Source organism: Hippopotamus amphibius, chromosome 16, assembly GCF_030028045.1.
Source record: "Hippopotamus amphibius kiboko isolate mHipAmp2 chromosome 16, mHipAmp2.hap2, whole genome shotgun sequence".
NCBI lineage: Eukaryota > Metazoa > Chordata > Mammalia > Artiodactyla > Hippopotamidae > Hippopotamus > Hippopotamus amphibius.
In genome coordinates, this window is record NC_080201.1 from 62,300,762 (window position 1) to 62,326,419 (window position 25,658).

Consider the following 25,658-nt stretch of genomic DNA (forward strand, 5'->3'; position numbering starts at 1 on the left):
GCTATGGCTATTTTTTGTTACTACATATTCACATTCTTTGAATCATTAATTCTTGGGCCAGGCTTTTGTGACTCAGGGAAGGCCTAGGAGACTAAAGTTTTTCTACAAACAAGAAGCAGGCAGAGGACATGGTAAGGTCAGCCCCTGGAAGACCCTTTAGGGTCCTGCTGGGTTTCAAATGTTTTGCTGTCTGCCTCTCCTTGAGTAGCATTAGTGCCTGCATACTTATGTACTGATGTTGACATGAAGACTTAGAATTGAAATTTAGGGATCTAATTTACTATATATTATTTTTTATACATCATACTATGTATATGTGCAAACCTGTACTTCCATCATGTGAGAAAGTGAGGTTGCCAAGGAGAAATACTTACCAGCTCTCTACAAAGCTCTATATTAGGGCTTGAATAAGAATCTCTGGCAGGAGCTACATGTAATGAGGTGGACAGACTTAGAGTCTGTCATACAGAGTGAAGTAAGCCAGAAAGAGAAAAACAAATACTGTATGCTAACTCATATATACGGAATCTAAAAAAAAAGAAAAAATGGTACTGATGAACCCAGTGACAGGGCAAGAATAAGGATGCAGTTGCAGAGAATGGACTGGAGGGCATGGGGTTGGGGGAACAGGGGCGAAGGGGATGCTGGGACGAAGTGAGAGAGTAGCATAGACATATATGCACTACTGAATGTAAAATAGATAGCTAGTGGGAAGTTGCTGTATAACAAAAGGAGATGAACTTGATGATGGGTGATGCCTTAGAGGGCCAGGACAGGGAGTGGGGGAGCGAGTCGTGGGAGAGAGGGGATGTGGGGATACATGTATAAATACAGCTGATTCACTTTGGTGTACCTCAAAAGCTGGCACAAAAGTGTAAAGCAGTTACATTCCAATAGAGAGCTTAAAAAAAATAAAGAATCTCTGGCAGAAGTCTGATACATGATTTTCATGTCAACTATAAATCTAAATTCCCTCACTCGGGGGAGAAATAGCCTAGATCACGTTGCTTTTTCTTTAAGGAGCTCATGTTGCCCTTAAACATTCCAACCCATAATGAAGCTCTAAGAGCACAAGTCATTTTCACTTTTGAAACTAAAAATTTTTGATGACATAATTGAATGGCAAAAGTCTACGTAACAAACAATCTTTCGTTTTGAGACAAATATATTTTAAAATTTCTGTTAAACTGAGTATACCATTATGGTTCCCCAGGCAACCAACTTTTGCTTGTAACTACAATTTAATTTCGTATTAACAAAACACAGATTGTGAAAAGACAACTTTGGTTATGTAGATTTTATTACAATAATAAAGAAAATAATTTATACAAACAAACAAACAAAACAAAAAGCATTGAGGGGTTAATGTAAAATGGTATGGAAATGACTTTCCAAATTTTTGGAAAGCAGTCTGGCAGTGCCTCAAAAAGTTAAACACAGAGTTACCATTTGATCCAACAATTCCACTCCTAGGTATGTACCCAAAAGAATTTTAAAATATGTTCACACAAGTGCTTGTACAAGAATGTTCATAGTATTGTTAATTATAACAGCCAAACAATTTAAATGCCCATCAACAGATGTGGTCTACTCATACTATGAAAATTTCAGCCATAAAAAGGAATGAAACACTGACACGTGCTACAAAATAGATGAACCTTAAAAACATAATGCAATAGAAAACAAATTTATGGTTACCAAAGGGGAAAGGGGAGGTGGGGAGGAGGGATACATTAAGATTTTAGGATTAACATATACACACTATTATATATAAAATAGATAACCAATAAGGACCTACTGTATAGCACAGGGAACTCTACTCTTTTTTTTTTTTCTTTTTTTGGCCCTGTTGCCTGGCTTTTGAGATCTCAGTTCCCTGACCAGGGATTGAACATGGGCCATTGTAGTGAAAGCCAAGAGTCCTAAGGCCACCAGGGCACTACCTTATACTCAATATTTTGTAATAACCTGTTAGGGAAAAGAATCTGAAAAAGAATCTATCTATCTATCTATCTATATATATGTATGTGTACATATATACATATATACATATAACAATCACTTCACTGTACATCTGAAACTAATACAACATTGTAAGTCAATAATACTTCAATTAAAATAAACAAATACAATGCAAAACAAAAAAAGCCAGACACAAAAAGACCACCTATTATATGATTCCATTTATATGAAACGTCCAGAGTAGACAAATCCACAGAGACAGAAAACAGATTAGTCTCTGCTAGGGCCTGGAGGAAGGAGGGAAAGGGGAGTTACTATTAATGAGTATAGGGTCTCTTTTTGGGAGATGTAAATGTTCTGGAATGAGTAGTGATGGTGGCACAACTTTGCAAGTATACACACACAAATTGAATTGTATATTTTAAAAGTGTGAATTTATGGTGTGCAAATTACATCTAGAAATCAAAAAAAAAAGAAAAAAAGTATGAACAAAAGAAATGTCCAGGGTTGTCCTTGACACAGGCACAGCTGACCTAGGTAAACAGCCTATGCCATCCAGAATCTCTTTTTTCTGCATTTGTTTCATTTCAGAAAGACTCTCCCCACCTAATGGAAACTCATGGTGTCAGCCAGCATTTCCAGGTTTAAAATCTATCAGCCACAAGTTCCTGAGGAAGAGTACCATTTTCCCATCGCTCTCATTGGCCAGATTCAGTCATGTGACCTCTGCGATCCTGATTGGTCAGCCAAAGCCTGGCATCAACCTCTGTACTTCACAGGCAGCAGTAGGCTAAAAGTAGGGGGAGATGGTTCCCTAAGAGGAAGAGAATTCTGTAACCAGAAGGATGTGATCCAGATACTGAGAAGAGTGGTATATAGATGCTGGGTAGATGAGGTTACAACAGGGAGAGAGGAGAAAGAAAAGAGAGAAAAGGAGTTTGGAACAAGTTGAGGTAATCCTAAGAGTCCTGGTAATGGGGTGTCTTGCAAAGATTTTTTTAACCATGCTGGATATTCTGCAAACTCTTTTGCCATTTTTTATTTTAACTTTTTGAATACCTTTGTCATTTCTGTCTCTCCATGAAAACTTCAGTAAAGTCTGTTGTTTTCAGGAATACTTTGTGGGAGTGGATTTCCCTTGAGTTTTATTTTGGCGGAAACACAGTGGATGCTCATGTGAAATTATACCCTCAATAGCAAAGGAAACCCTAGAACAGGTCAGAATACCCCTCAGCAATTTGTAGAGTCTTGATAGAGGGCAATGTAATTGATAGAATTTTCAGAAAAATTTCTTAGATCATCAGGACCAAGGAAGCTTCTGGCTCACATTAGGGTTAAGAATATCAACCCATGGGGGAGGGGGGATAAATGAGGAGTTTGGGATTAACATATACCCACTATTGTATATAAAATAGATAACCAACAGTGATCTACTGTATAGCACAGGGAACTATACTCAATATTCTGTAATAACCTATAAGGAAAAAGAATCTGGAAGAAATATATATATACACACACACACACACACACACACATATATATATATACACATACATATATATATATAAAACTGAATCACTTTGTTGTACCCCTGAAACTAATACAACATTGTAAATGAGCTATACATCAATTAAAAAAAATGTTTTTAAAGAATATCAGCCACCATCCAGATAGGGCTGCTTTTACCTATGACAAAAATAATGTATTTCATGATGTATTTGACCGGGTGCAACAGAAACTTTGATGGTTTATAGGACTCCGTTTCAGTGTGTATCTGCCATTTCCACTGTGACTTCAGTCAATAGGTTTTACTTTTCTCACATAGCAAACCTGAAGATAAGCTGTTCAACTCTTCAAGGATACTCTCAGGGACCCAGGCTCTCTCTGTTGCCTGGTTCTCTCATCCCTCGCCTGGCCTCTCCTCCTTGTGCTTCACACCTCGTGGTCATAAGACAGTTGCCACAGCTTCTAGCATCCCAGCATCTTAGAGCAGAAGTCAGCAGGATAAGGGTGGCATCATTTAATCAGGAAAAGCAGATGCTTTCTCAGAAGGCAGCTCACGTCCGCTTAAATCTTGTTGGCCAGAACCGGGTCTGACGTGACCAATTCATTTCCCCTACGGAGCGTAACAGATCAGATGATTCCTGTGATAGCCTCTCACCGCAGTCTATTTGCTTCTGCCATATTTCGGGCCCTGTTTCCTGACTCAAGTCTAACCCCAATCCCCAGTTCCTGAATCTGGCATTGTAAGGTTGTCATAATGGCAAACTCGCAAATTCTTGGTGTGAAAGATCGAGCCTGGGACGGTGTGATGCAGTGGGAAGTTCACACATCCTGGGTCAGACGGACTGTGGTGCAAATGCCAGCTCCACCAAGTGTCAGCTCTGGGACCCTGGGTAAACTACTCTCTTATTCTAAGTTTCAGTCCCCCCCCCCCCCCCCCCAAAATGGTCATAATAACAAGACCTCTTTTACAGGGTTGGTGTGGGGATGGAATGAACTCACATAAGACGACCTTCATACATGGCAGGTGTACTTTTTGGCTGTGACTGATTCCTAGTGAAGGCCAGTGAACAGTGGGTGTTCAGTGCCTGGCTGTGGGCTCAGAGATTTACCAACTCCAGTATGAGAGAAGAATGGTGTCTGCCCACGGTTTGCCGGTGTATTCCCAGAGCCCAACACTCAGGAGATGCTCAGTCACTGTTTGAATGAATAAATAAATAAACAGACGGATGAATGAATGAATTTGTGCCAGGCAGGGAGGACATCTGTATTATCTTCCTGAATCTTCACTACAGCCCCTGAGGTAGAGTCTTTGTACCCATTGCACAGGTGACAAAATACATCTATAGAGGTGGCTTGCTCAATGTCACATGACCAATATATGAAGCAGCAGGTCCAAATCTATACCCATTCAGACCTGATGCTTCAAGTCTCCCTCTTGGCTCTCAGCTGGAGATGAAGGTCATGATCACCAGAGGGGAAAAAAAAATTTTTTTAAGCTCTTTATTGGAATGTAATCGCTTTACACTGTTGTGCCAGTGTTTGCAGTATAACAAAGTGAATCAGCTGTATTTATACACATATCCGCATATCTCCTCCATCCCACGACTCCCTCCCACCCTCCCTATCCCAGCCCTTTAAGTCATCACCCATCGAGTTGATCTCCCTGTGTTATGCAGCAGCTTCCCACTAGCTATCTATCTTACATTCGGCAGTGTATATATGTCAATGCTACTCTCTCACTTTGTCCCAGCTTCCCCTTTGCCCTCCCACCCCGTGTCCTCAAGAGAAAAAAATTTAAATTATATACATATAATATAAAAAGTTGTATAGAAGATGCATATATTTTACATTTATATATGTAATTATGATTACATATTATAATTTATAAATATGTAAACATAATGTGCATATGAAATTGGCCCATACATAAATATAAAGTATAAATGAAACTGTCCCCTTCTTAAGCCCTCCTGAGTCAGAATCTTTGTGGGGGGAACTGGGGAATGTGAGGCCATCAAATACCAGTTTTAAAAAAATTCCACAAGTGATTCTGCTGAGAAACACTTCTCTGCGTTAATACTGAAATGACACAGGAAAACTGTAATTTTTCTTGCAGCAGAATTCCCTTTTTTGGGGAACTAAATTCAATATTCTGTGATAAAACATGATAAAAAAATATGAAAAAGAATGTATATATATGCATAACTGAGTCACTTTGCTATATAGCAGTAACTAACACAACATTGTAATTCAACTACACTTTAATAAAAATAAATTTAAAAAAAAGAAAAAATAATAATTCCTTTTTTTCCCATCTAGAAGAGACCCATTCCTGTTGAGGAGCACTTTGGAAAGTCACTTGGTTTGAGAACGGGTAGAAATTTTTTGGTGTGAGGTGTGAAGTGTGCTTGTTTGCAGATAGAGCTAAACCATTCAGGATAAAAGGGAATTTTATTTATTTATTTATTTTAAAGGGAATTTTAGAAGCAGCCACATGGGGCAAGTCAGAGGGAAAAGAAATAGGAGGTGTCAGGTGCCTGGAGAAAGCTTTTGGTGGGTTGAAGGCGGTGCCTAAGGGGGATTTTAAGTATTTTAGTCTATGCTGTGTGATGAAAACTCCCTCTGCCCGCGCTCACCTCCATCATCTGTGTAATCCACGTTATTCACTAGCACATTGTAAGCTGGACGTGCTTTTACATGAGATGTGACAAAATGCTGAGTCCTTAGCTGGCATTGGATGAGACAACAGGTTGCTCCATGGGACACCCTCATTGTCACATCAAAAACACATCAAGGACTTCCCTGGTGGTGCAGTGGCTAAGAATCCGCCTGCCAATTCAGGGGACATGAGTTCGATTCCTCAGCCAGGAGGATCCCACACACTGCGGAGCAACTAAGCCCGTGTGCCACAACTACTGAGCCTGTGCTCTAGAGCCCGTGAGCCACAACTGTCGAGCCCACAAGCCCACATGCCACAACTACTGAAGCCCGCACGCCTAGAGCCCATGCTCTGCAATGAGAAGCCACTGCAATGAGAAGCCCGTGCACCACAACGAAGAGTGACCCCTGCTCACAGCAATTAGAGAAAGCCTACATGTAGCAACAAAGACCCGAAGGAGCCAATAAATAAATAAATAAATAAATAAAATTTTAAAACAAACAAACAAAACAAAACAAAAAAACCACATCAAGTGCTACCCCCTTCAAAGACCCTCATCACCACCCACCACCATGGGCATCACCAGCTCACAGCCAACTGGCCAAAAGTAGATACCATCATTCCCAACTTACAGACAGGGAAACTAAGGCTCAGATGGAGACCCAGAGAGTGTGACCTAGAGAGCAGAGCTAGGAAATAGATGACTTTCAAACTCAGGCCTGTCTGGCTCCAGAGTTCAAGCTTTTAAACCCTTACCAGCTGGAAGGGCACTTTCACACCCACCAGACCACTCCTTCCATGTGAAAGAGGCCAAAAGAAGTGAAGTGACCTGCAGGCCATCACATAACACCCCAAAGCTGTTACAATGTCAGTCCTCCCACTGCCCAGGGCCCCAACTGTCCCCCCCCACCCCATCGCAGTCATGCTTTCACCGGGCCCTGCACACAAGGGTTGTGTAATTTCCTCCACCGCTGTGTCTTCACTCTGACCGCAGACAGGAAGCTCCCAGCCTGGCTGGCCCCTCCCCCACTGGGTTTCAGGAACAGTCAGAGAGATCCTAGCCCTCTAGGCTCCCTGCCCTGACCACCACTTGCTGATGGTATTAAAACTTAGCATCGAGGAGAAGTGGGTTGCAATTAAAATTTGTAATGTTCCTAACATCTCAGACCAGCTCATGTGCCCCTACTGCAAGCTCTCATAGAAGCTGGACTTACCTTTCACAGAGCACAGCATGGTTTGCAATTACACACTGCCCTTGCCCAACTAGCCTACAACCACCGGGAGCAAACGTGTAGGCTGACAAGGTCAGCTTTATTCTGGGAGAACCAGGGTGAGGCCTGAGAGGGGACGGGGGCTCTGGGATGGAGAGAATGGAGATCTCCCACCTCCTCTCAAGTTCCGGGATCCCCAGACAACCGTCGTCTCTGGACCCCAGCCTGCGTAGCCCGGGAACATTCTCTCCACCCCAGAGTGTATGCCTTTTTACTTTACTTTCTATAGCAGTTCTGTTCCTTTTTTTTGGGGGGGGGGGGGGGGGGGCCTGTGCTGTACAGCTTGTGGGATCTCTGTTCCCTGACAAGGGATTGAACCCATGCCCTCGGCAGTGAAAACGCGGAGTCCTAACCACTGGATGGCCAGGGAATTCCAAGTTCTGTTCCTTTATCTTGGCTTCCCCATTCTGGGCTGTGCTCTGTGAATTTTCTTTTATAGCTCTATCAGCAGGGAGATTTATGCTAAGCTGATGTAACCAAGAATGCCCCAGTCACAGTGGTGAGATAAGATAGACCTTTATTTCTCTCTCACAGAGGACGTCTCTGGCTGAGGCAAGGCCAGCAGGTGGCTCTGTTCCACCAGCTCATCCCGGGATCCAGGCTGATGGGGTGTCTCTACTCGCAACCACCGCTTCCATCCCTCATCCTAGGGCAGCCGCCACGGCCCTCAGGTACCCCAGGCAGCGGGAAGATGGAAGAAAAAAAATAGAGAGAAGGCAGTTTTCTCAGGAAACTGCAATCCGTAAATCACACAGATGGTTCCACGTGCACCCCATCCTCTAAAACTCAGTCACGCGACCAAGGGAGCTGCAGGAAGGACGGGAAAAGTTGTCTCTAGCTGGACATCGTGTGTCCAGGTAAAATGCAAAGCCTTCTGTTACTCACGTCGAGACTGGGTGAGCAGAGTGCCCAGAAGTCTCCATTGTTACTGCCGCGTGGCTGTGCTTTCTGAGCAACAGAGCTATTCATTCCATCTCCTCCTCTGCTCGATGCAGACGTAACCACACTCAGCTTTCCAACTAGCCAACTTTCCCTCCCCGATCAAGGAGGAAAAAGATGCCATCCTTGGAAAAAGGAAAAGAAAAGATTAATTAACAAGCAGCCCCTCTGGAAGACTTATACCCTGAGTTTCTTAGCAGCAGAAAACCTCTCCCCCTTGATCAGCAAATCCCTGCTAACTTTCTGGACCAGCTCATTCCTCAGGCAGTAGACGAAGGGGCTCAGCAGGGGTGACACGATGGTGCTGAAGAAAGCGACCGCTTTGTTGAGCTCCAGCCGCCCTGTCTGCCTGGGTCTCAGGTACATGAGGGGGCAGCTCCCGCAGCTGAGGGAGACCACCAGGATGTGGGAGGAGCAGGTGGAGAAGGCCTTGCCGTGGCCCCCTGATGAAGGCAGGTGCAGGACGGTGCCAGTGATGCAGCCGTCGGACACGCTGGTCACCGCCAAAGCGCCGGCCAGGGCGCACACGGCCACCAGGAAGGACACCAGCTGCAGGGGCCTGGTGTCTGCACACACCAGCTCCAGCGAGGGCGTGGTGTCGCAGAAGAAGTGATCGAGGACGTTGGGGCCACAGAAGGGGAGGGAGAACATCCAGACGCAGGGCGCCGTGAGGAAGAGGAAGCTGCCCCCCCAGCAGGCCAGCACGAGGACGGGGCAGAGCCGCGCGCTCACGAGGGCCGGGTACCGCAGCGGCCGACAGATGGCCAGGTAGCGGTCCACGGACATCACCTTCAGCAGCAGTGTCTCTGCGGGGCCCAGGATGAAGTAGAGCCCCGTCTGGACGAAGCATCTGGCTCGGGAGATGGTCCCGCGTCCAGTGAGGAGGTGGACCAGCACCTGGGGGGTGACGGTGGAGGTGAAGCCCACCTCCAGCAGCGAGCAGTGCCGCAGGAAGTCGTACATCGGGGTGGCCAGGCGGCGGTCGGCCAGGGTCAAGGTGAGGATGAGCAGGTTCCCCAGGAGGGTCAGCACGTAGGTGACCAGGAGCACAGCAAAGAGGAGGAGCTGGAGCGCCCGCACATCGGTGAGCCCCGAGAGCACAAACTCCAGCACGGGCGTGCGGTTGGCCGCGGGGCCCGGTCGGGGGGTCGGGTCTGTGAAGGCAGCAGGGCCTGGGGGTTAGGTGTGCCGGCCGGGGGTCAGGCCGCCTGCTTTGGCCCTGGCGCTAGGGCTTAGCCTCTCTGGGCCTCAGGGCCTCATCAGTAGGGCAGGGACGGTAGGAGCACCCATCCCACAGGGGCTATTGTGAAGAGGAACTGAATGAAGACTCGGAACAGGGCGTGGCCCACGGTCACCACCCTCCCTGATGCCCCCTGTCGTCTGTATATAATGGGAAAAGCACTGCTTCCTTTCATGAGAAGAATTGTCCTTTGCCCTCTGCAAAGCCTTATTTACTGATTAAGCACTTCGACCATCCACTGAGCGGGGAGACCGGTTACTTGCAGGGCTTTTCTTTTGCACAGACTGAGTTAATACAGATGGGAACCCGAAGAGGTAACACAGAGAACTGGGGTTTTGCTTTTCACAACTATTTATTTCTGCTTGCTTATATTTATGAATGGTAACATCACATCCATTTTCAGAAGTGCATATGCCACCCCTATACCATTCGTTGTGTTTTCTCAAATAGAACGTACAACTGCAACCAGCACCCAGATGGAGGAAGAGATAATGAACAGCAGCCCGTACCGCTCATAGCCACAACCCCCTCTTCCAAAAGTATTCACAGTAGGAGTGGGGGCAGGGGGGACAGGAAAACGAGGTGTTTGGCAGCTGCAGAATTCTTGAAAATTTTGAGCTGCTATGACCTACTTTATCGCATCAGCTCTCTCCGTATAATGTGGCTAGAATATGCCTCCTTTGTCCTCAAGCGTGTATCTGAAATGCACGCTCACTCACCTAGACCAGCGCTGTGCAATCAGAAACATCATGCGAGTCACAAATGCAAGCCACAATCTAATCTAAAATTTTCTATTTTCCCTCTCCTTCAGCTTCCCAAACCTTTCCTCTGAATAAATGTTTTACTCTTGTAAATCCATTCTATGGATGCTGGGTAACTGGGTTGTTTCAACTTTTGGTTATTAAAACCCAAGTTTCTACGTGCATATATGTGCCCTGGCACATGTGTTTGAGTTTCTCTACTATGTATACACAGGGATGAGTAGAACTGAGGAGTCAGGATATCTGTACCCTCAATTTTTTTAGACAATGTCCTACGGTGTTCCCAAGGGCTTGTACCACTTTACAATCTCATCAGCAGTCCATAAGTCTCTTTTGTTCTCCATCATTCCGCCAGTTGAGCTGTCTCTCTTTTTAATTTTATGTGAATAAAGACATCTTAGTGCTCTTAAATTTGTATTTTCCTGATTACTAATTAGGTAAAAGCATCTTTTAAATAAATTTGTCATTTGTGTTTCCAAAAAAAATTTTTTTCTAGTAGCTACATGAAAAGACATAATAAAAAGAAACAGGTGAAATGAGTGTTAGTAACATATTTTACCTATTCCAATATATCCAAAACATTATCATTTCAACATGCAATCAATATGAAAAATTTATTCGTGAACTGCTTTATATTCTTTTTTTTTGGGGGGGGGGCAAAGTGTTCGAAATCTGGTAGCTATTTCACACATTTAACACATCTCGCTGCAGACCATCCACATTTCAGGTGCTCAGTACCCACATATGGCTCATGGCTAGCATGTTGGACAGCCGTGGTCTGGACCCCACCCTTTCTCCTTCAGTCTACAGCCTAATTCTGTTTCCTTTAAAATCAGAAAGAGCTCCCCCAACTCAATTCCTTCTTCTACCTCTTCCGGGTTTCCTCCCACTCTGTCCCCAGGCTCTTAGGGGATGGTGTGCATGTCATCCTGACAACAGGTGATGACCGTTTTACCCGGCATGTTCACAGTCTTCTTTATCAAAAAGGGTCCAAGTCCTGATTTTGGAATTTTTTCAGAGAAGCCTATGGCATGAAACAAAGACAAAGCAGAAGGTAATGAACAAAACCAACAAACGTGACAGAGACAAGAGGAGGGCCTGGAGAGGAAACGAGAGAAACATATTAAACATGGACAGACACAGAAGGAAGGAGAAATGCAGGGAGAACGGGGGAACAGAGTGGGGAAGAGAGGCAGATGAAGGCAGACAGGGGAAGACAGAGGCAGAGAACTAGAGACAAAAAAAGAAACAGGAGAAGAAAGATGGATTCAGAAAAACAAGATGAAGAGAGACAAAAAAAAACACAAAACATACATAGAGTAAATTAGGAATCAGAGACTGATTATGACCAAGTTAGATTTTTAAAAAATTAAGGGGTCCTTGAGATCGTTGGTAAGAATGGAGCTCTCCTGTTTCCCAGAGGTCACTGTTATTTCAGGTCACACCCCAAATGGAAAGTTTAGGAATCCTTTTCCCTTCCCAATTGTTTTTACCAAAGAGGTTGATGGGTCAGGCTTTAGGGACCCAGAAAACTTTGAAAGCTTCTAATCATTTTTAAGGGACTGATTAACTCAACTTCCTTCAAACTTTACTCAAGGGAATGGTTTATTGGTAAAGTCTTGGTAGAAGTTTCTTTTTCTTTTCATGTTTACTTTCCCCCAAGATGGAATATGAGCACGCTGGTTTCAGTCTATTTTCTATGTTTCTTCTTGCTTTTCAGCACCGTAGCAAGAGTCACCCTCACTGGACTCATGTAGTTGATGACTTTGTTCCTTGGTGTCCCCAAGATTTGCCTTGAAATAATCACCACAATGATGATCATTTATTAAATATCTGTAGAGTGGGTATATTTCCTTTTTTTTCCTGCCATGATCCACCTCCTTTCCCTGACAAGATCTTGCCTAATTATCATTTTGGTGAATTTTTTCTGGCCAACACGTGAGAGACACTTGTTTGTCTATTCCGTTTCCTTCTTTTTCCAGGCCTGTCCATTTTTTAAACATTTTAAGCAAGTTAATTTATTATCTTTTAATTTTAATTTTTAATCAATGTTTTTATTGATGTATAGTTGATTTATGGTATTGTGTTTTGCAATGTTGTGTTTTTTCCTTATAGCAAAGTGATTCCGTTATACATATATATACATTCTTTTTTATATTTTCCTTTATAGTTTATCATAGGATATTTTTTAAAGCTCTTTATTGCAATGTAATTGCTTTACACTGCTGTGCCAATTTTTGAGGTACACCAAAGTGAATCAGCTGTATTTATACACATATCTCCACCCTCCCACGACTCCCTCCCACCCTCCCTCTCCTGGCCCTCTAACTCATCACCCATCATTGAGTTTATCTCCTTAAATCATAGGATATTGAATATAGTTCTCTGTGCTACACAGTAGGACCTTGTTGTTTATCCATTCCATATGTAATAGCTTATATTACCCCTCCTAATCCCAACCTCCCACTCCATCCCTCCTCCAACCCCCTCCTCCTTGGCAACCACCAGTCTTTTCTCTGTGTCCATGATAAGTTCGTTTGCGTCATGTTTTAGATTCCACATGTAACTGATATCACTTAGTATTTGTCTTTCTCTTTCTGACTTACTTCACTTAGTATGATAGTCTCTAGTTGCATCCATGTTGCTGCAAATGGCGTTGTTTCATTCTTTTTTATGGCTCAGTGATATCAGGACTCTGCACTTTAGCAAAGGCTGGATGGTGGGGCAGCACCAAGAAAAGAGAAGGTGAAAGGAAAAGCAAAAGATGCATGAAGATCTAAATCATGGAGCAAGAATCTCACAATTTTCTTTTCAGTCCTATGAGCAAGCTGGAGGAGCTGTCCACACCGAAAGATCTTAATGACAAAGGTAGCTATACTCAGAAGAGACACTTGTATGCCAATAATCTTCAGAGTGGTGTTATTCACGACACCCCAAAGTGGAAGCAACCCAGATGTGCATCAGGGGAGGAGCAGATAAACAGAATGTGCTGTGTAATCTTGTATATATATACCGTCGAATAGTATTCAGCATTAAAAAGGAGGGAAAGGGACTTCCTAGGTGGCACAGTGGGTAGGAATCCGCCTGCCAATGCAGGGGACACGGGTTCGATCCCTGCCCCAGGAAGATACCACATGCCGCGGAGCAACTAAGCCCGTGCACCACAACTATTGAGCCTGCACTCTAGAGCCCATGAGCCACAACTATTGAGCCCATGTGGAGCAGCTACTGAAGCCCATGTGCCTAGAACCAGTGCTCTGTAACAGGGGAGGCCACTGCAATGAGAAGCCCGTGCACCACAACAAAGAGTATCCCCCACTCACCACAACTAGAGAAAGCCTGTGTGCAGCATCAAAGACCCAACACAGCCAATAAAATAAATAAAATGAATAAATAAATAAATAAAATAAAATAAAAAGGAGGGAAATTCTGGCACGGGCTACAACCTGGATGAACCTGGAGGACATTATGCTCAGTGAAATAAGCCAATCACAAGAGGGCAAATACTGTAGGATTCCACTTCTATAAAGTCCCTAAGGTAATCAAATTCATAGAGACAGGAAGTAGATCGGTGGTTGCTAAGAACAGTGGGAATGGGATTTATTGTTTAATGGGTGTAGAGTTTGAGTTTTGCAAGATGTAGAGTTCTAAAGGGACTTCCCTGGTGGTCCAGTGGTTAAGACTCTGTGCTTCCAATGCAGGGGGCGCAGGTTTGATCCCTGTCAGGGGAACAAAGATCCTACATGCCACACGGTGTGGCCAAAAAGAAAGAGTTCTAAAGATAGATGGTGGTGAATGAACTGTGCGCTTGAAAATGGTTAGGATAGTAAATTTTACATTATGTGTGTTTTACACCATTAAAAAAATTGCTTTTTCAAATGGAAAGTTTGTGTGTGTGTGTGTAGCGGGGGAGGAACTTTATTTTATTTTTAAAAATTTACGTATTTATTTTATTTTTGGCTGTTGGGTCTTCGTTGCTGCGAGCAGCCTTACTCTAGTTGTGGTGAGCGGGGGCTACTTTTCACTGCCGTGTGCAGGCTTCTCATTGTGGTGGCTTCTCTTGCTGAGGAGCTCAGGCTCTAGGCCTGTGGGCTTCAGTAGTTGTGGCTCGTGGACTCTGGAGCTCAGGCTCAATAGTTGTGGCGCACGGGCTTAGTTGCTCCGCGGCATGTAGGATCTTCCCTGCCCAGGGATCGAACCCATGTCCCCTGCATTGGCAGGTGGATTCTTAACCACTGCACCACCAGGGAAGCCCTACACCACTAAAAACTAACACAAGAAAAAGAAGGCAGCTGTAGATCTGTTTTCAGAACAGAAAACCCTAGGTTCTCAAATGCCCAGCTGGCTTGAGAGGCAACATACAATGATGGAAAATATTGATGAAACAAAAGACTGAGGGGAAAATGAAGTAATGTAAGCAGAATCCATCCCAAGTTTTTCCTTCACAACATATGTCCTAAGTGAGCGCTTTATATTGAATACGTGAAACTTGCACGTCATCACAGTTCTTCTAAAGATTTGGTCAGTTGCCCTGAGCTGCCAACAGTTATCAGAAGCTTGGCACAGACTTCTGAGTCTTTGCTATGAACTGGTATAACTTCTGTGACTTGGAAAAGCTCAACAAATACTTGTTATGTGATTGAATCTATAAATAAGACTTCAATGGAGGAAGCTGGGGAAGCCTGAGACCTGGACTTGCTTCAAACTTATAATATTCTTTCTCTCACTTACAGAGGGGAGACCTGAAGTGTAGAGACAGACTAACGGGTTGTGCAAGAAGGGGCAATCCAAGCCGTGTAACCCCAGAACTCCAGGGCACTTACCTCTACTTATATGACCCTCCCCTTCATTCCCATCTGTTCTTCTTCCTGCACCCCCACACACCTGCAGCACCCAGAAGATGCCTAACAGCCCAGAAACCCTGTGAAGGGCTGTTGGCTTGGATGAACAGCTTGGATTCATCTTTCCCTCAGGATGCTTCATTAAAAAGTGCATCTGATTGATTTAGGAAGTCAGCCTCAAGCCAAAGTAAATTTTGCTTCCATTATCATTGATTTACTGTGGCATCCAATTTAGGGTTGTGAGATAAAATGCAGGAGGGCAAGGTAAATTTGAATTTCAAATAGACAAAAAACACATTTTATTTATATATTTAGTATAGATATGTCGTGTAATTTGTTATAAATTTGTGTGGGACGTGGTTGGGCAGAGGGTAGCGAAGTCCTCCTAACCTCTTACACCATTTCCCTTCTCTGCCTGTGCCCTCAGCTCTCCCAGTAAACAGAGCTCGTTGAAGAAGAGGACAAAGTCACACTCCCCTTTATCCTCTTCCATCCCCTTGTGCAAGGCTGGGCACATGCGTGGTACTTATTAAACACTTTTGCTGCTTGAATTAGCATCAGAGATTTTAAGCTCCCATCTTCTGATTGGGGTACAGCTGGGCTTGGGGGTTCCCCACACCAGAGTGTCTCAAGTCACCTGCAGACTGTGGAAAGTCAAGTAGTGTAAGAAAACTGGGAAGAAGCAGGGTTGAGTGGGGTCCCAAGTTAACAGTCCCTACTTTTCAGGGTCCTTGATCAAACAAATTCAAGTGTCCACAGAAATAATCAATGAACAATTTATCATTGAAACAAGAAAGTTTTATTTAAGCCAAACTGGGGACTGTAGCAGGGGAGGCAGCCTCCCAATAGCTCTGAGGAACTGCTCTGTTGAAGCATGGTTTTCGGCACAGTCTTATATCTTATCCAAACAAAGAGCATACAACAAACATGACAGGGTATATTCTTTCAAGGTTTCAAAAGAGACAGATTAGTACATAAATGGCAGACAGAAGGACCCTGGAGTCTGGGAAGGGAAACTTATCTTCCAGGGAGTGTTACCATGGATGCCATGAGAAGGGAGTTGAAAGAATAGAAAGCACACTCTGGAAGAGATATTTGTAAAGTCCTGTTCATAGCGGCATTATTCACAGTAGCTAAAGCATGAAAGCAACCCAAGTGCCCACTGACCATCAAATGGAGAAGCCAAGGTGGTGTGTGCAAATAATAGAGTATTATTCAGCATGAAAAAGGAAGGGAATTCTATCACATGCTACAACATGGAGGAACCTAGTGGACATTCTACTAAGGGAAATAAGCCTGACAGGAAAGGATAACTATTATATGATTCCACTGAAATGAAGTACCTGGAGTGTTCAGATTCATAGAGACAGAAAGTAGGATGGCAATTGCCAGGAACTGTGGAGGAGAAAGGGTGAATTGTTGTTTTATGGGAACAGAGTTTCAGTTTTGCCAGGTGAAAAAAGTTCTGGAGTTTGCACAAAATGTGAGTGTACAGCTGAACTGCACACTTAAAGACAGTTAAAATGGTAAACTTTGTTATGTGTATTTTACCACAATCAAAAAAAAAAAATCTCAGAATCATCCCCTGAGGGTAAACACGGAAGAGTTCAGGGCTGATAGCAACACTGCAGATGTTCCTCACCTGCCCAACCCCATCCCCACCCCAACCACCCAGGGGTTAAAGGTTGTCTTTAGTGCACAGGGACTTCCTGCTTCGGTTTTTAGAGAAGCATCAGCTCCAGCCCAACACAGCATAAATTCACTTTCACTGACTCTACTCCAGTGCTCCAGGCTCTGCTCCCACATCCAGTAAGTCTTGGGAAACCCCTCTTCTGTAGGAGACTGGGCGCTGAGTTCACATCCTTGTGAAGAGACCTCTGCAATCCAAGCGTGCAGTGGGGTCAGCCTGGCTCCTGCTTGAGGGTGGTAAGTCCCATTCTCCAGATAACAGCAGGAACTGGGAGCTGTAGGAGTGTCTCAAAAGAGGTGTGTGTGTGGGAGGGGGTTGATTGGATGAGGGTCCTGATGATCTAAGACTATTTTTCTGACTTGTATACAAATAATATTAATAATTACCCTTATAAGGTGAATGTGGCATGGACCACTGATTTCAGCCTTCTGTGTACTGTCTGCCCTCCATGTCTGTGGGTTCCTCATCTGTAGATATGGGGGCAACTATAAGGAACTTGAGCATCTGTGGATTTTAGCGTTCGTGAGGGGTGACTGTATGGTGAATTACATTACTCATAAATTACTTTTGGGTTTGCTACACCCAGCAACTCTGTGAAGCTGGCTCTACTATTTATCATTGGTAGCAATTGTAAAATGCTGGTAGAATACACATAACATAAAATTTACCATCTTAACCATTTTTTAGTGTACAGTTCAGTGATGTTAGGTATATTTACATTTCTGCACAAGCAATGTCCAGAACACTTTTCATCATGTAAAACTAAAACTCTGCCCCCATTTAACAACTCCCCATTTCTCCCACACCCCAGACCCTGGCAAGCCACCATTCTACTTTCTGTCTGTATGAACTTGACTACTCTCAGTGCTGCATATAAGTGGAATCACACAATATTTGTCTTTTTGTGACTGGCTTATGTCACTTAGCATAATGGCCTCAACTTTCCTCTGTGTTGTAGCCTGTGTCAGAATTTCCTGTCTTTTCAAGGCTGAATAATATTCCACTGTAAGTACAGACCACATTGTGTTTATGCATTCCTTTTGTGGATGGACATTTGGGTTGCTTCCATCTTTCAGCTACTGTGTATAATACTGTTATGAACATAGGTGTACAAATCTCTCTTTGAGACTATGTTTTCTGTTCTTTTGGGTGTATACCCAGAGGTGGAATTGCTGGATGATGTGGTAATGTTGCGGGATTTTACAGAGTGAAGCAAGGCCCAGAGGCTATATGCAGGAAGCAGCGTTTATTCGTGCTGGCACAGGCTCAGTGGATTCATATCCAAAGGCCGAACACAGCGGGGCACCCCCTTATATACTTTTGTTAAACTCCTATACATTGGAATTTTTTTGTTTCCCAAATAAGGTAACAAGCAAAGGAGCGTATAACCTGATTGGTTACTTCCCCTCCTATGGCCTCTGGGCTGTTGCTAAGTTACAGCATTAGGCAGGAGTTACATAGCAACAGATTTATGCAGGAACCATGTGAGAGGGGCTTCAGAGTTAATGGGCACATAAAGATAACGGCAGGATCCAACTGCATTCCTTTTTAGTTGAGTTATGGCCTCCGGACCCTAGTGTTACTTTGTTCTGGGGGAGCTCCCACCACTGTAATTCCATTTTTAGTTTTTGGAGGAAACACAGCAGCTGCAATATAGCAGCAGCTATACCTTAAATTCCTACTCGCAGTGCACAGGGGTTCATCATCAGTATTTTAGCAAGAAGAAACCAGAGGTCCAGAGAAGTAAATGTTTGAGGGCACAGAGATGGTGGTGGAGCCAAGATTTTAATCATAGTTTCCTGGCTCTTTGAATGCTTGCTTTTAACCAGAATGCTAAACTTGGACTTTAGAGTATCAGGGATGGAAATCACCTGATGGTAACGTGTGTTCACTGGGTCAGTCTAGCCCTGCAGAGCAGTGTAGTGAGGAGATATTTCATGCCTCAAAGGAGCGGGAAACAGAGTTCCATCATTTCTGATTCAGAATAAAGGTTCGTTCTCCCTCCCTCCAGGTACTTGGGAGGCCACCCTGGCTTGATGCTTTGACTGAGCTGGGCTAGAGTCTGTCTCACCCTACAAATTCCATCTCATTCTGCCCCAAAGCAGAGTTCCAATTCCATTCACTCTGCAAGCAAGGACACAGAAATCTATCAGGTCTCAGAATCCTTGGTGAAGAAATGTATGGAGTCTGAGCTCTCTGATCACCGAGCACCTTAAAGAGTCACATCACACATATCAAAATAATGATGATAGTAATTTTCCCTGTTGTATAGAGGAAAGGAGGACAAAGTGGTGTGTGGCTTGTGCAAAATCAACAAGCTAATACAAAGCAATACTGGATTGGAACCAGCAAAGCTAATTGATTTAAATTCAAAAATCATCATTCTTACCTATATGGGAAAAGAGTCTGAAAAAGAATGAGTGTATATGTGCAATTGAGTCACTATGCTGTACACTGGAAGCTAACACAATATTGTTAGTCAACTATACTCCAATAAAATGTAAAAAAAAAAAAACTTATCAGATATAAAAAAAAATCATCATTCTTATCCACTCAACTTACACCAATTAAGCAGCTATTGTGTGCATCAGGAACTTTGCTGGAAGTTTTTGCTTCTGTAGGGGCAGAAAACTTTGCTTTCTAGGCTCTTTGGTTGATCTAATAATTCGATTGACAGGAGAGAGATTAACAAATTTCTCTTGTTGCAATTGTGAGCCCCATAAAAATTCTGAGGTTCAAGACAGTCAGGCAATTCTGGCTGATAGGCTCCCCCAAGCTAAGGAGAAGCGGGTAAGGATCTGGGGCTTCAAGGGGGAGGAAGACATCCCACAGGAAGATGAGAAGAGCAAATTCTCGGTGAACAAATATGCAGATAAGTTTATCTGAGATAAAAAATTATCTCTGGTAATATCTCCCTTCCTGGCATAGGCCCCCAATCTAAATTATTTTGAGCAGTTAGGGAGAGGCAAGGAGCTGTTCGTGAGTCTGCTCGGTCTTAATTGCCTTCAGCTCAAAAGAATCCACATGCCAAAATGACATTTTGGGGAGACGGATTCTGCTCCCACTCACTCCTCTTCAAGTAACCCTTCCAGTAACATTGAAATATATTAAAAGTCATTTTTTATGTTTGAAGAAATCAAAGCTGAGATGGAGAACTTGCCCAGTGTGTCTTTTACCATCTGCCCCCCATCACTCCCTTACCCCATGGAATTAGACCCCCAAGGCCAAAGGCAGATGGACATTCTTGACGACTTTGTGTCTTGTTTTCTCGGCAGATCGTAGTCTCCACAACTATGTCTAGGATGCTGCTTCAGTATGTTCTCCAGTTTGGTCAGAAGCTGGTCCGCAGGCGGCCGCTGGAACCCATAGAGGAGTCTGAGAGTCCCAAGGCCCCTGTGAACACCCTAGACCTGGTGGTCTTGGGTGTGGGCAGAAACCTGGGAGCTGGTGTGTATATCGTGGCTGGTGCAGTGGCCAAGTACATAGCTGGACCAGCGATCGTCATCTCACTCTTGGTGGCCGCTCTGTCTTCTCTGTTGTCTGGGCTCTGCTGTGCCGAATTTTGGGCCTGGGTACGACGCTCTGGTTCTGTGTATTTCTACAGCTATGTCACCATGGGACAACTGTGTGCCTTCATCACTGGCTGGAATCTCATACTGTCTTCATTTGTTGGTGAGATGATGGGGAGGGGAAAGACGTGGGACTTAAGATCTGGAAAACTAGGATGTGGGATTGGAGTCCTCATTCATTCACAGACACTTTGTTATTGAACTTGCAGGGGGTGAAGAGGATAACAGTGGCAGGAAAACCCCACAACTTCATTCTAGTCAGGTCTATTCTGCTTTCCTTAAGTAATGGACCAAGAACCCAAAAGGAAAGGGAAGTGTAGGGAGTGGGTGAGAGGGAGGCATGTCCCACAGGCTCATCCCCTCACCATTTTCAAGTCTTTGCTCAGCTATTGCCCTCCTGGGATTTTCCTGTACCACTTGGTTTAAATTTTCAACCCTCATCTCCCAGGCCTCCTGGTCCTACTTCCTTGTGTTCTTTTTTTTTTTTTTTTTTTTTTTTTTTTGCATAATATTGATCTCCTCCTAGAATATCAAACAGATGACCTATTTTGTGATTTATCTGGGTCTGCTCTTCCCATCCCAAGGAGAGAAACTCTTTGAGATTAAGTACTTTGTCCATTTTTTGATTTTTTAAAAAAATACATCCCATGACACATGGTAGGGGATCAATTAATTTTGTTAATGAATGTTCTTCTGCTGCTGCAGCCATTTCCTGTGTGGCCAAGGTTTGGAGCTCCGCCTTTGACAGCCTGATTGGAAACCACATCTCTCAGGCGTTAGAGGGAACTTTCTCTGCACATATGCCCGACTTCCTGGCCACGTTCCCAGACTTTGTTGCACTGGGCCTGGTGCTACTGATGATTGGTGAGAAGGGGTCAGAGCTAGGATGGGGAGAATAGGGTGTGGAATAGCATCTGGGGAGGGGAAGCCTCGGGTGGCAGAATGGTGGCGGATTAGGACTGGAAAGAAGGGTGACAGGAAGGGGTGACATAGACCACTGTTTCCCAGCCTGGCACCACTGACACTTTGGTCTGGATCATTCTTGGTATGGGGGGTCTGTTCTGTGGATTGTAGGGTTTTAAAAAAGCCATTTTTGGGTGTAGAGTAGCATCCCTGGCCTTTACCCACTAGATACCAGGGATGCCCCCCCTCCAAACTGTGACAATCAGAATGTCTCCAGACATTGCCACTGTCCCTTGGGGGACAAAATCTTCCCTGCTCGGCAGTATGTACTTAGACCAAAAAGTTTCTTCCTCTGTCCTGAGATCAAAGGTGTTTTTTTCAATTGCAAGGAAATTATTATAGCATAAACTAACCATTTATTATTCCTATCCCCTGCTTTATTGAGATATAATTGATATACAACATTGTATAAGTTAAGATGTACAGTATGTTGATTTGATAGACCTGTGTACTGTGAGATGATTGCCACAATAAGAAATTAACCATAAATTTAGTGGCACTGATGACATTCATAATGTTTTGCAACCATCACCTCCATCTAGTTCCAAACATGGTCTTCACCCCAAAGGAAACACCACTGCCATCGAGCAGTCCATCTGCCCAATACCCCCTGCCACCCAGCCCTTGGCAACCACTCGTCTCCTTTCTGTCTCTGTGGATTTCATTATTTTGGTGTTTCATATTCCATCTCATCCACAGGAATACTCGTTCTGGGAGCTCAAGTATCATCCCTGGTTATCAAAGTGTTCACGAGCTTGAACGTTTTGGTTCCAATCTTCATGATCATCTCTGGCTTCATTAAGGGGGATCTGCACAACTGGCAGCTCACGGAGCAGGACTACACATCGGCCACTTCTGGATTCAATGACGTCCATAGGACTGGAGGGTACTCTGGTCCATAGTAATGCACGTGGGTGGGAGGGAGCAGAGCTGGGAACATGGTGGGGACTAAAGAAACCTGGGCTGGTAAATCCAGAGGATGGGGGTGCTGGGGCCCAGGACTCGTGGTGTGAACTGAGGCGTCCAGTAGAGATGGCTGAACACACCTCACCCATGTTCTTCCTCGTTCCTTCTCTCACCATAGCTTGGGTCCGCTGGGTTCTGGAGGGTTTGTGCCCTTTGGCTTTGAAGGGATTCTCCACGGAGCAGCTCTATGTTTCTACTCATATTTTGGTGTTGATGCCATTGTCACTACAGGTAACGTTGTGATATGTGTCCCATCAGGGGTTTGGGCACAGTTTGGGCTGCCCTTGGGCATAGGGGTTTGTAGAAGGTGAGCCAGATTTTGGTGGTACAAGAGGGAAGGGGATTTTGTGCTTTCCTCCAGTGTGTTTTCCTGACACAATACATCCACCCGTTCTGCAGGGAAAGAAGCCCTGAATCCTCAGCGATCCATCCCCTTGAGCATGGTGATCTCCATCTTCATCTGCTTTTTGTCATATTCTGGTCTCTCAGCAGCCCTCACCCTCATGGTGCCCTACTACCAGATTCATCCTTACAACCCTTTGCCACAGGCTTTTCTCCACGTTGGGTGGGACCCTGCCAGATATGTCATGGCTGTTGTCTTCCTGTGTGCTCTTTCATACAGGTCAGTGTTAACGCTTTACCCCATCGACTGTCAGAGTCTCAGGGATCCTTTCCCTCGGCATTGAGACAAGAGGGCAAGGTACCTTACCCCATGTAGACTAGGGAGCAGATGCCCCGGTCTGTCCTGCTTCTCCACGTCCTCATGCATGTTTTCATTTTGCCTTCCAGCCTCCTGGGTGCCATGTTTTTCATGTCTCAGTTGATCTATGAAATGGCAGAAGATGGGCTCCTTTTCCAGGGACTTGCTTGGATCCATGCTCGCACACGCACCCCCATCGTGGCCATCGTGGCTTCTGGAAGTCTTGCAGGTAAATAAACAAAACCCATTTCTCCTTTGATCAGTTTCCTTAGCTTGGATATTTCCTCCAGTTTCTCATTCTCTCCGCACCTTTTTCTGCCCCCATTCTAGGGCTCGTGGCATTACTCTTCAAGCTCCGTGATATTGTGGAACTCCTGTTAATCGGGGTCCTACTTGCTTACTCCCTGGTGGCTTTCTCTGTCCTTGTCCTCAGGTGAGACTCCACTACACCCTGACTGGGAGCCTTGGACTTGGGGGGATGAGTGGCGAGCTAATCTTCATCTGCCTTCATGCTGCCTTCTCAATGTCCTGCTCTGCTTAAGGCAGGAAGGAGTTGGATTAGGCTGTCTGGTGTTGGATGAGTAGGGGCTGCTGTTAATATTGCCTTAATATTGCCTTCTTTTCTTCTTTTTAATAAATTTATTTATTTATTTATTGGGATGTGTTGGGTCTTTGTTCCTGCACACGGGCTTTCTCTAGTTGCGGCAAGTGGGGGCTACTCTTTGTTGCGGTGCACGGGCTTCTCATTGCCACGGCTTCTCTTGTTGTGGAGCATGGGATCGAGGCACGCAGGCTTCAGTAGTTGTGGCTCACAGGCTTAATTTCTCCACAGCATGTGGGATCTTCCTGGAGCAGGGATCAAACCCATGACCCTGCATTGGCAGGCAGATTCTTAACCACTGTGTCACCAGGGAAGTCCTGCCTTAGTATTTCTAATTCAGGTACCAGCCAGACCAGAAGTTAAGCAAGCATGAGAAAACAAAGGAGGAAATTGAGATGGAGCCTTTAGTTGAAGGAAGTCCTTTAGAATCTGTACCTGAAGCAGGAAACACAAGGATTCTAAAGAGTCTGTGTGACCCTATCAACACCATCCCCACGCTGACGTCTGGCCAGATTGTCTACGGATGTGCCTCACTGCTTGGTGAGTAATGGGATTGCTCTTTGGTGTATTCTGAAATTGACAAGATGGGGTGGGAGTGTGTATTTTAGCATTTGTGGAGTCTTGGAGATATGCTGGCCCTTCATGATGTGAGCAGTTTCAGGGAGGGCTGTGACCCAAGGCCTTTACACATGTGGCTTCTGGAGGTGAGCCTGGGCTCCTCCCCCGTGACCCTTGCAGTTCTCCTGCTGACCATCCTGAGCCTGGTGCTGGCCCGGTGGCCCAGCCGCGTGTTCTCTGGAGACCCCGTGTCCACAGCAGCGGCTGTGCTGCTGCTGCTGCTCATCGTGGGGGTCACGGTCATCATTTGGAGGCAGCCCCAGAGCCCCGCTCCTCTTCCCTTCAAGGTAGGTGACCTCATGTGCCCAACAGTCCACCTTGAGTGAGTGCAGTCTGCATGCTTTGAGGTCTAAACATCCTTTGCTGGACCAGGGAAGAAGGGGAGTTTCTGAAACCAAGGGACCCTTCCCTGATCCACACTTAGTGCTTTACATACCCAGTCTCAGTAGGCACTGAACCCACAGCTTGAATAGGACTGGAGTCTTCCTGCCCATGTGGGGTCGGGGTCTCCCTTTCAGACGTCTGTGATGTGCTCAGGATTAACTGACTTTGCCCTCAGGTCCCTGCTTTGCCTGTCCTCCCCCTGCTGAGCATCTTTCTGAACGTTTACTTGACAACACAGTTAAATCCTTGGACCTGGGTCCAATTTGGCATCTGCAATGCCATTGGTAAGTGACTTTCTGGGATAAAGAGGCCTCTTGAGTGACTGAACCCAATCCTCTTCCTAGTACATCTCCCCAAACTGTGTCAGATGCCATAATAGCAGGACTGCTGGGCATTTATAAGTGGGGGGAGTGCCTACTTTCCCTTCTCATTTTCTCATTTCCCTACCAGGATTTGCCATATACTTTGGATACGGGATCCGACACAGCTTGGAGGAGAACAGTGACCAACAGCCACCAGCCTCCACCCCAGACTCTTGACTAAAACATCCCCAGGGCTTATTCACAAGAGCCAAGACATGGAAGCAACCTCAATGTCTATCCACAGAGGAATGGATAAAGAAGATGTGGTACATATATACAATAGAGTATTAGTCAGCCATAAAAAAGGATGAAATATTGCCATTTGCAGCAACATGGATAGATCTAGAGGTTGTCATACTGAGTGAAGTAAATCAGACAGAGAAATACAGATGTCATATGATATCACTTATATGTGGAATCTAAAACAAGAATGGTACAAATGAACTTATTTACAAAACAGAAACAGAATCACAGATGTAGAAAACAAACTTATGGTTATCGGGGGAAAGGTGGGGGGGCATAAATTGGGAGATTGGGATTGACACATACACACTATTATATATAAAATAGATAACTAATAAGGACCCATTGTACAGCATAGGGAACTCTTCTCAATAATGGCCTAT

General features: G+C 44.7%; 2 protein-coding genes across 2 annotated transcripts; one reads left to right on the forward strand and one right to left on the reverse strand.

Moving 5' to 3' along the window:
- Window positions 1–8,514: 8,514 nt before the first annotated feature.
- Window positions 8,515–10,093, reverse strand: LOC130838173 (olfactory receptor 49-like). The gene is made up of 2 exons (XM_057710914.1): window positions 10,087–10,093; window positions 8,515–9,509 (listed from the first exon to the last, which is right to left on the reverse strand). The coding sequence occupies exons 1-2, from the start codon at window positions 10,091–10,093 to the stop codon at window positions 8,515–8,517; spliced, it is 1,002 nt and encodes a 333-aa protein (XP_057566897.1).
- Window positions 10,094–20,162: 10,069 nt separating this feature from the next.
- LOC130838745 (cationic amino acid transporter 3-like) lies at window positions 20,163–25,209 on the forward strand. Its single transcript, XM_057712241.1, has 11 exons — window positions 20,163–20,541; window positions 21,144–21,302; window positions 22,101–22,287; window positions 22,486–22,598; window positions 22,767–22,989; window positions 23,157–23,296; window positions 23,398–23,500; window positions 24,009–24,208; window positions 24,407–24,573; window positions 24,846–24,954; window positions 25,121–25,209. Exons 1-11 carry the CDS (start codon window positions 20,163–20,165, stop codon window positions 25,207–25,209), a joined length of 1,869 nt encoding a protein of 622 aa, XP_057568224.1.
- Window positions 25,210–25,658: the final 449 nt, after the last annotated feature.

What these genes read in the sequence shown, in the direction of transcription:
- LOC130838745 (XM_057712241.1), top strand. Translation starts at nt 20,163, where the DNA reads ATGTCTAGGATGCTGCTTCAGTATGTTCTCCAGTTTGGTCAGAAGCTG. An exon ending in GGCTTCTGGAAGTCTTGCAG is followed by an intron (nt 23,297 to 23,397) that starts GTAAATAAACAA and finishes CCCCCATTCTAG; the next exon opens with GGCTCGTGGCATTACTCTTC. An exon ending in TGGCATCTGCAATGCCATTG is followed by an intron (nt 24,955 to 25,120) that starts GTAAGTGACTTT and finishes TTTCCCTACCAG; the next exon opens with GATTTGCCATATACTTTGGA.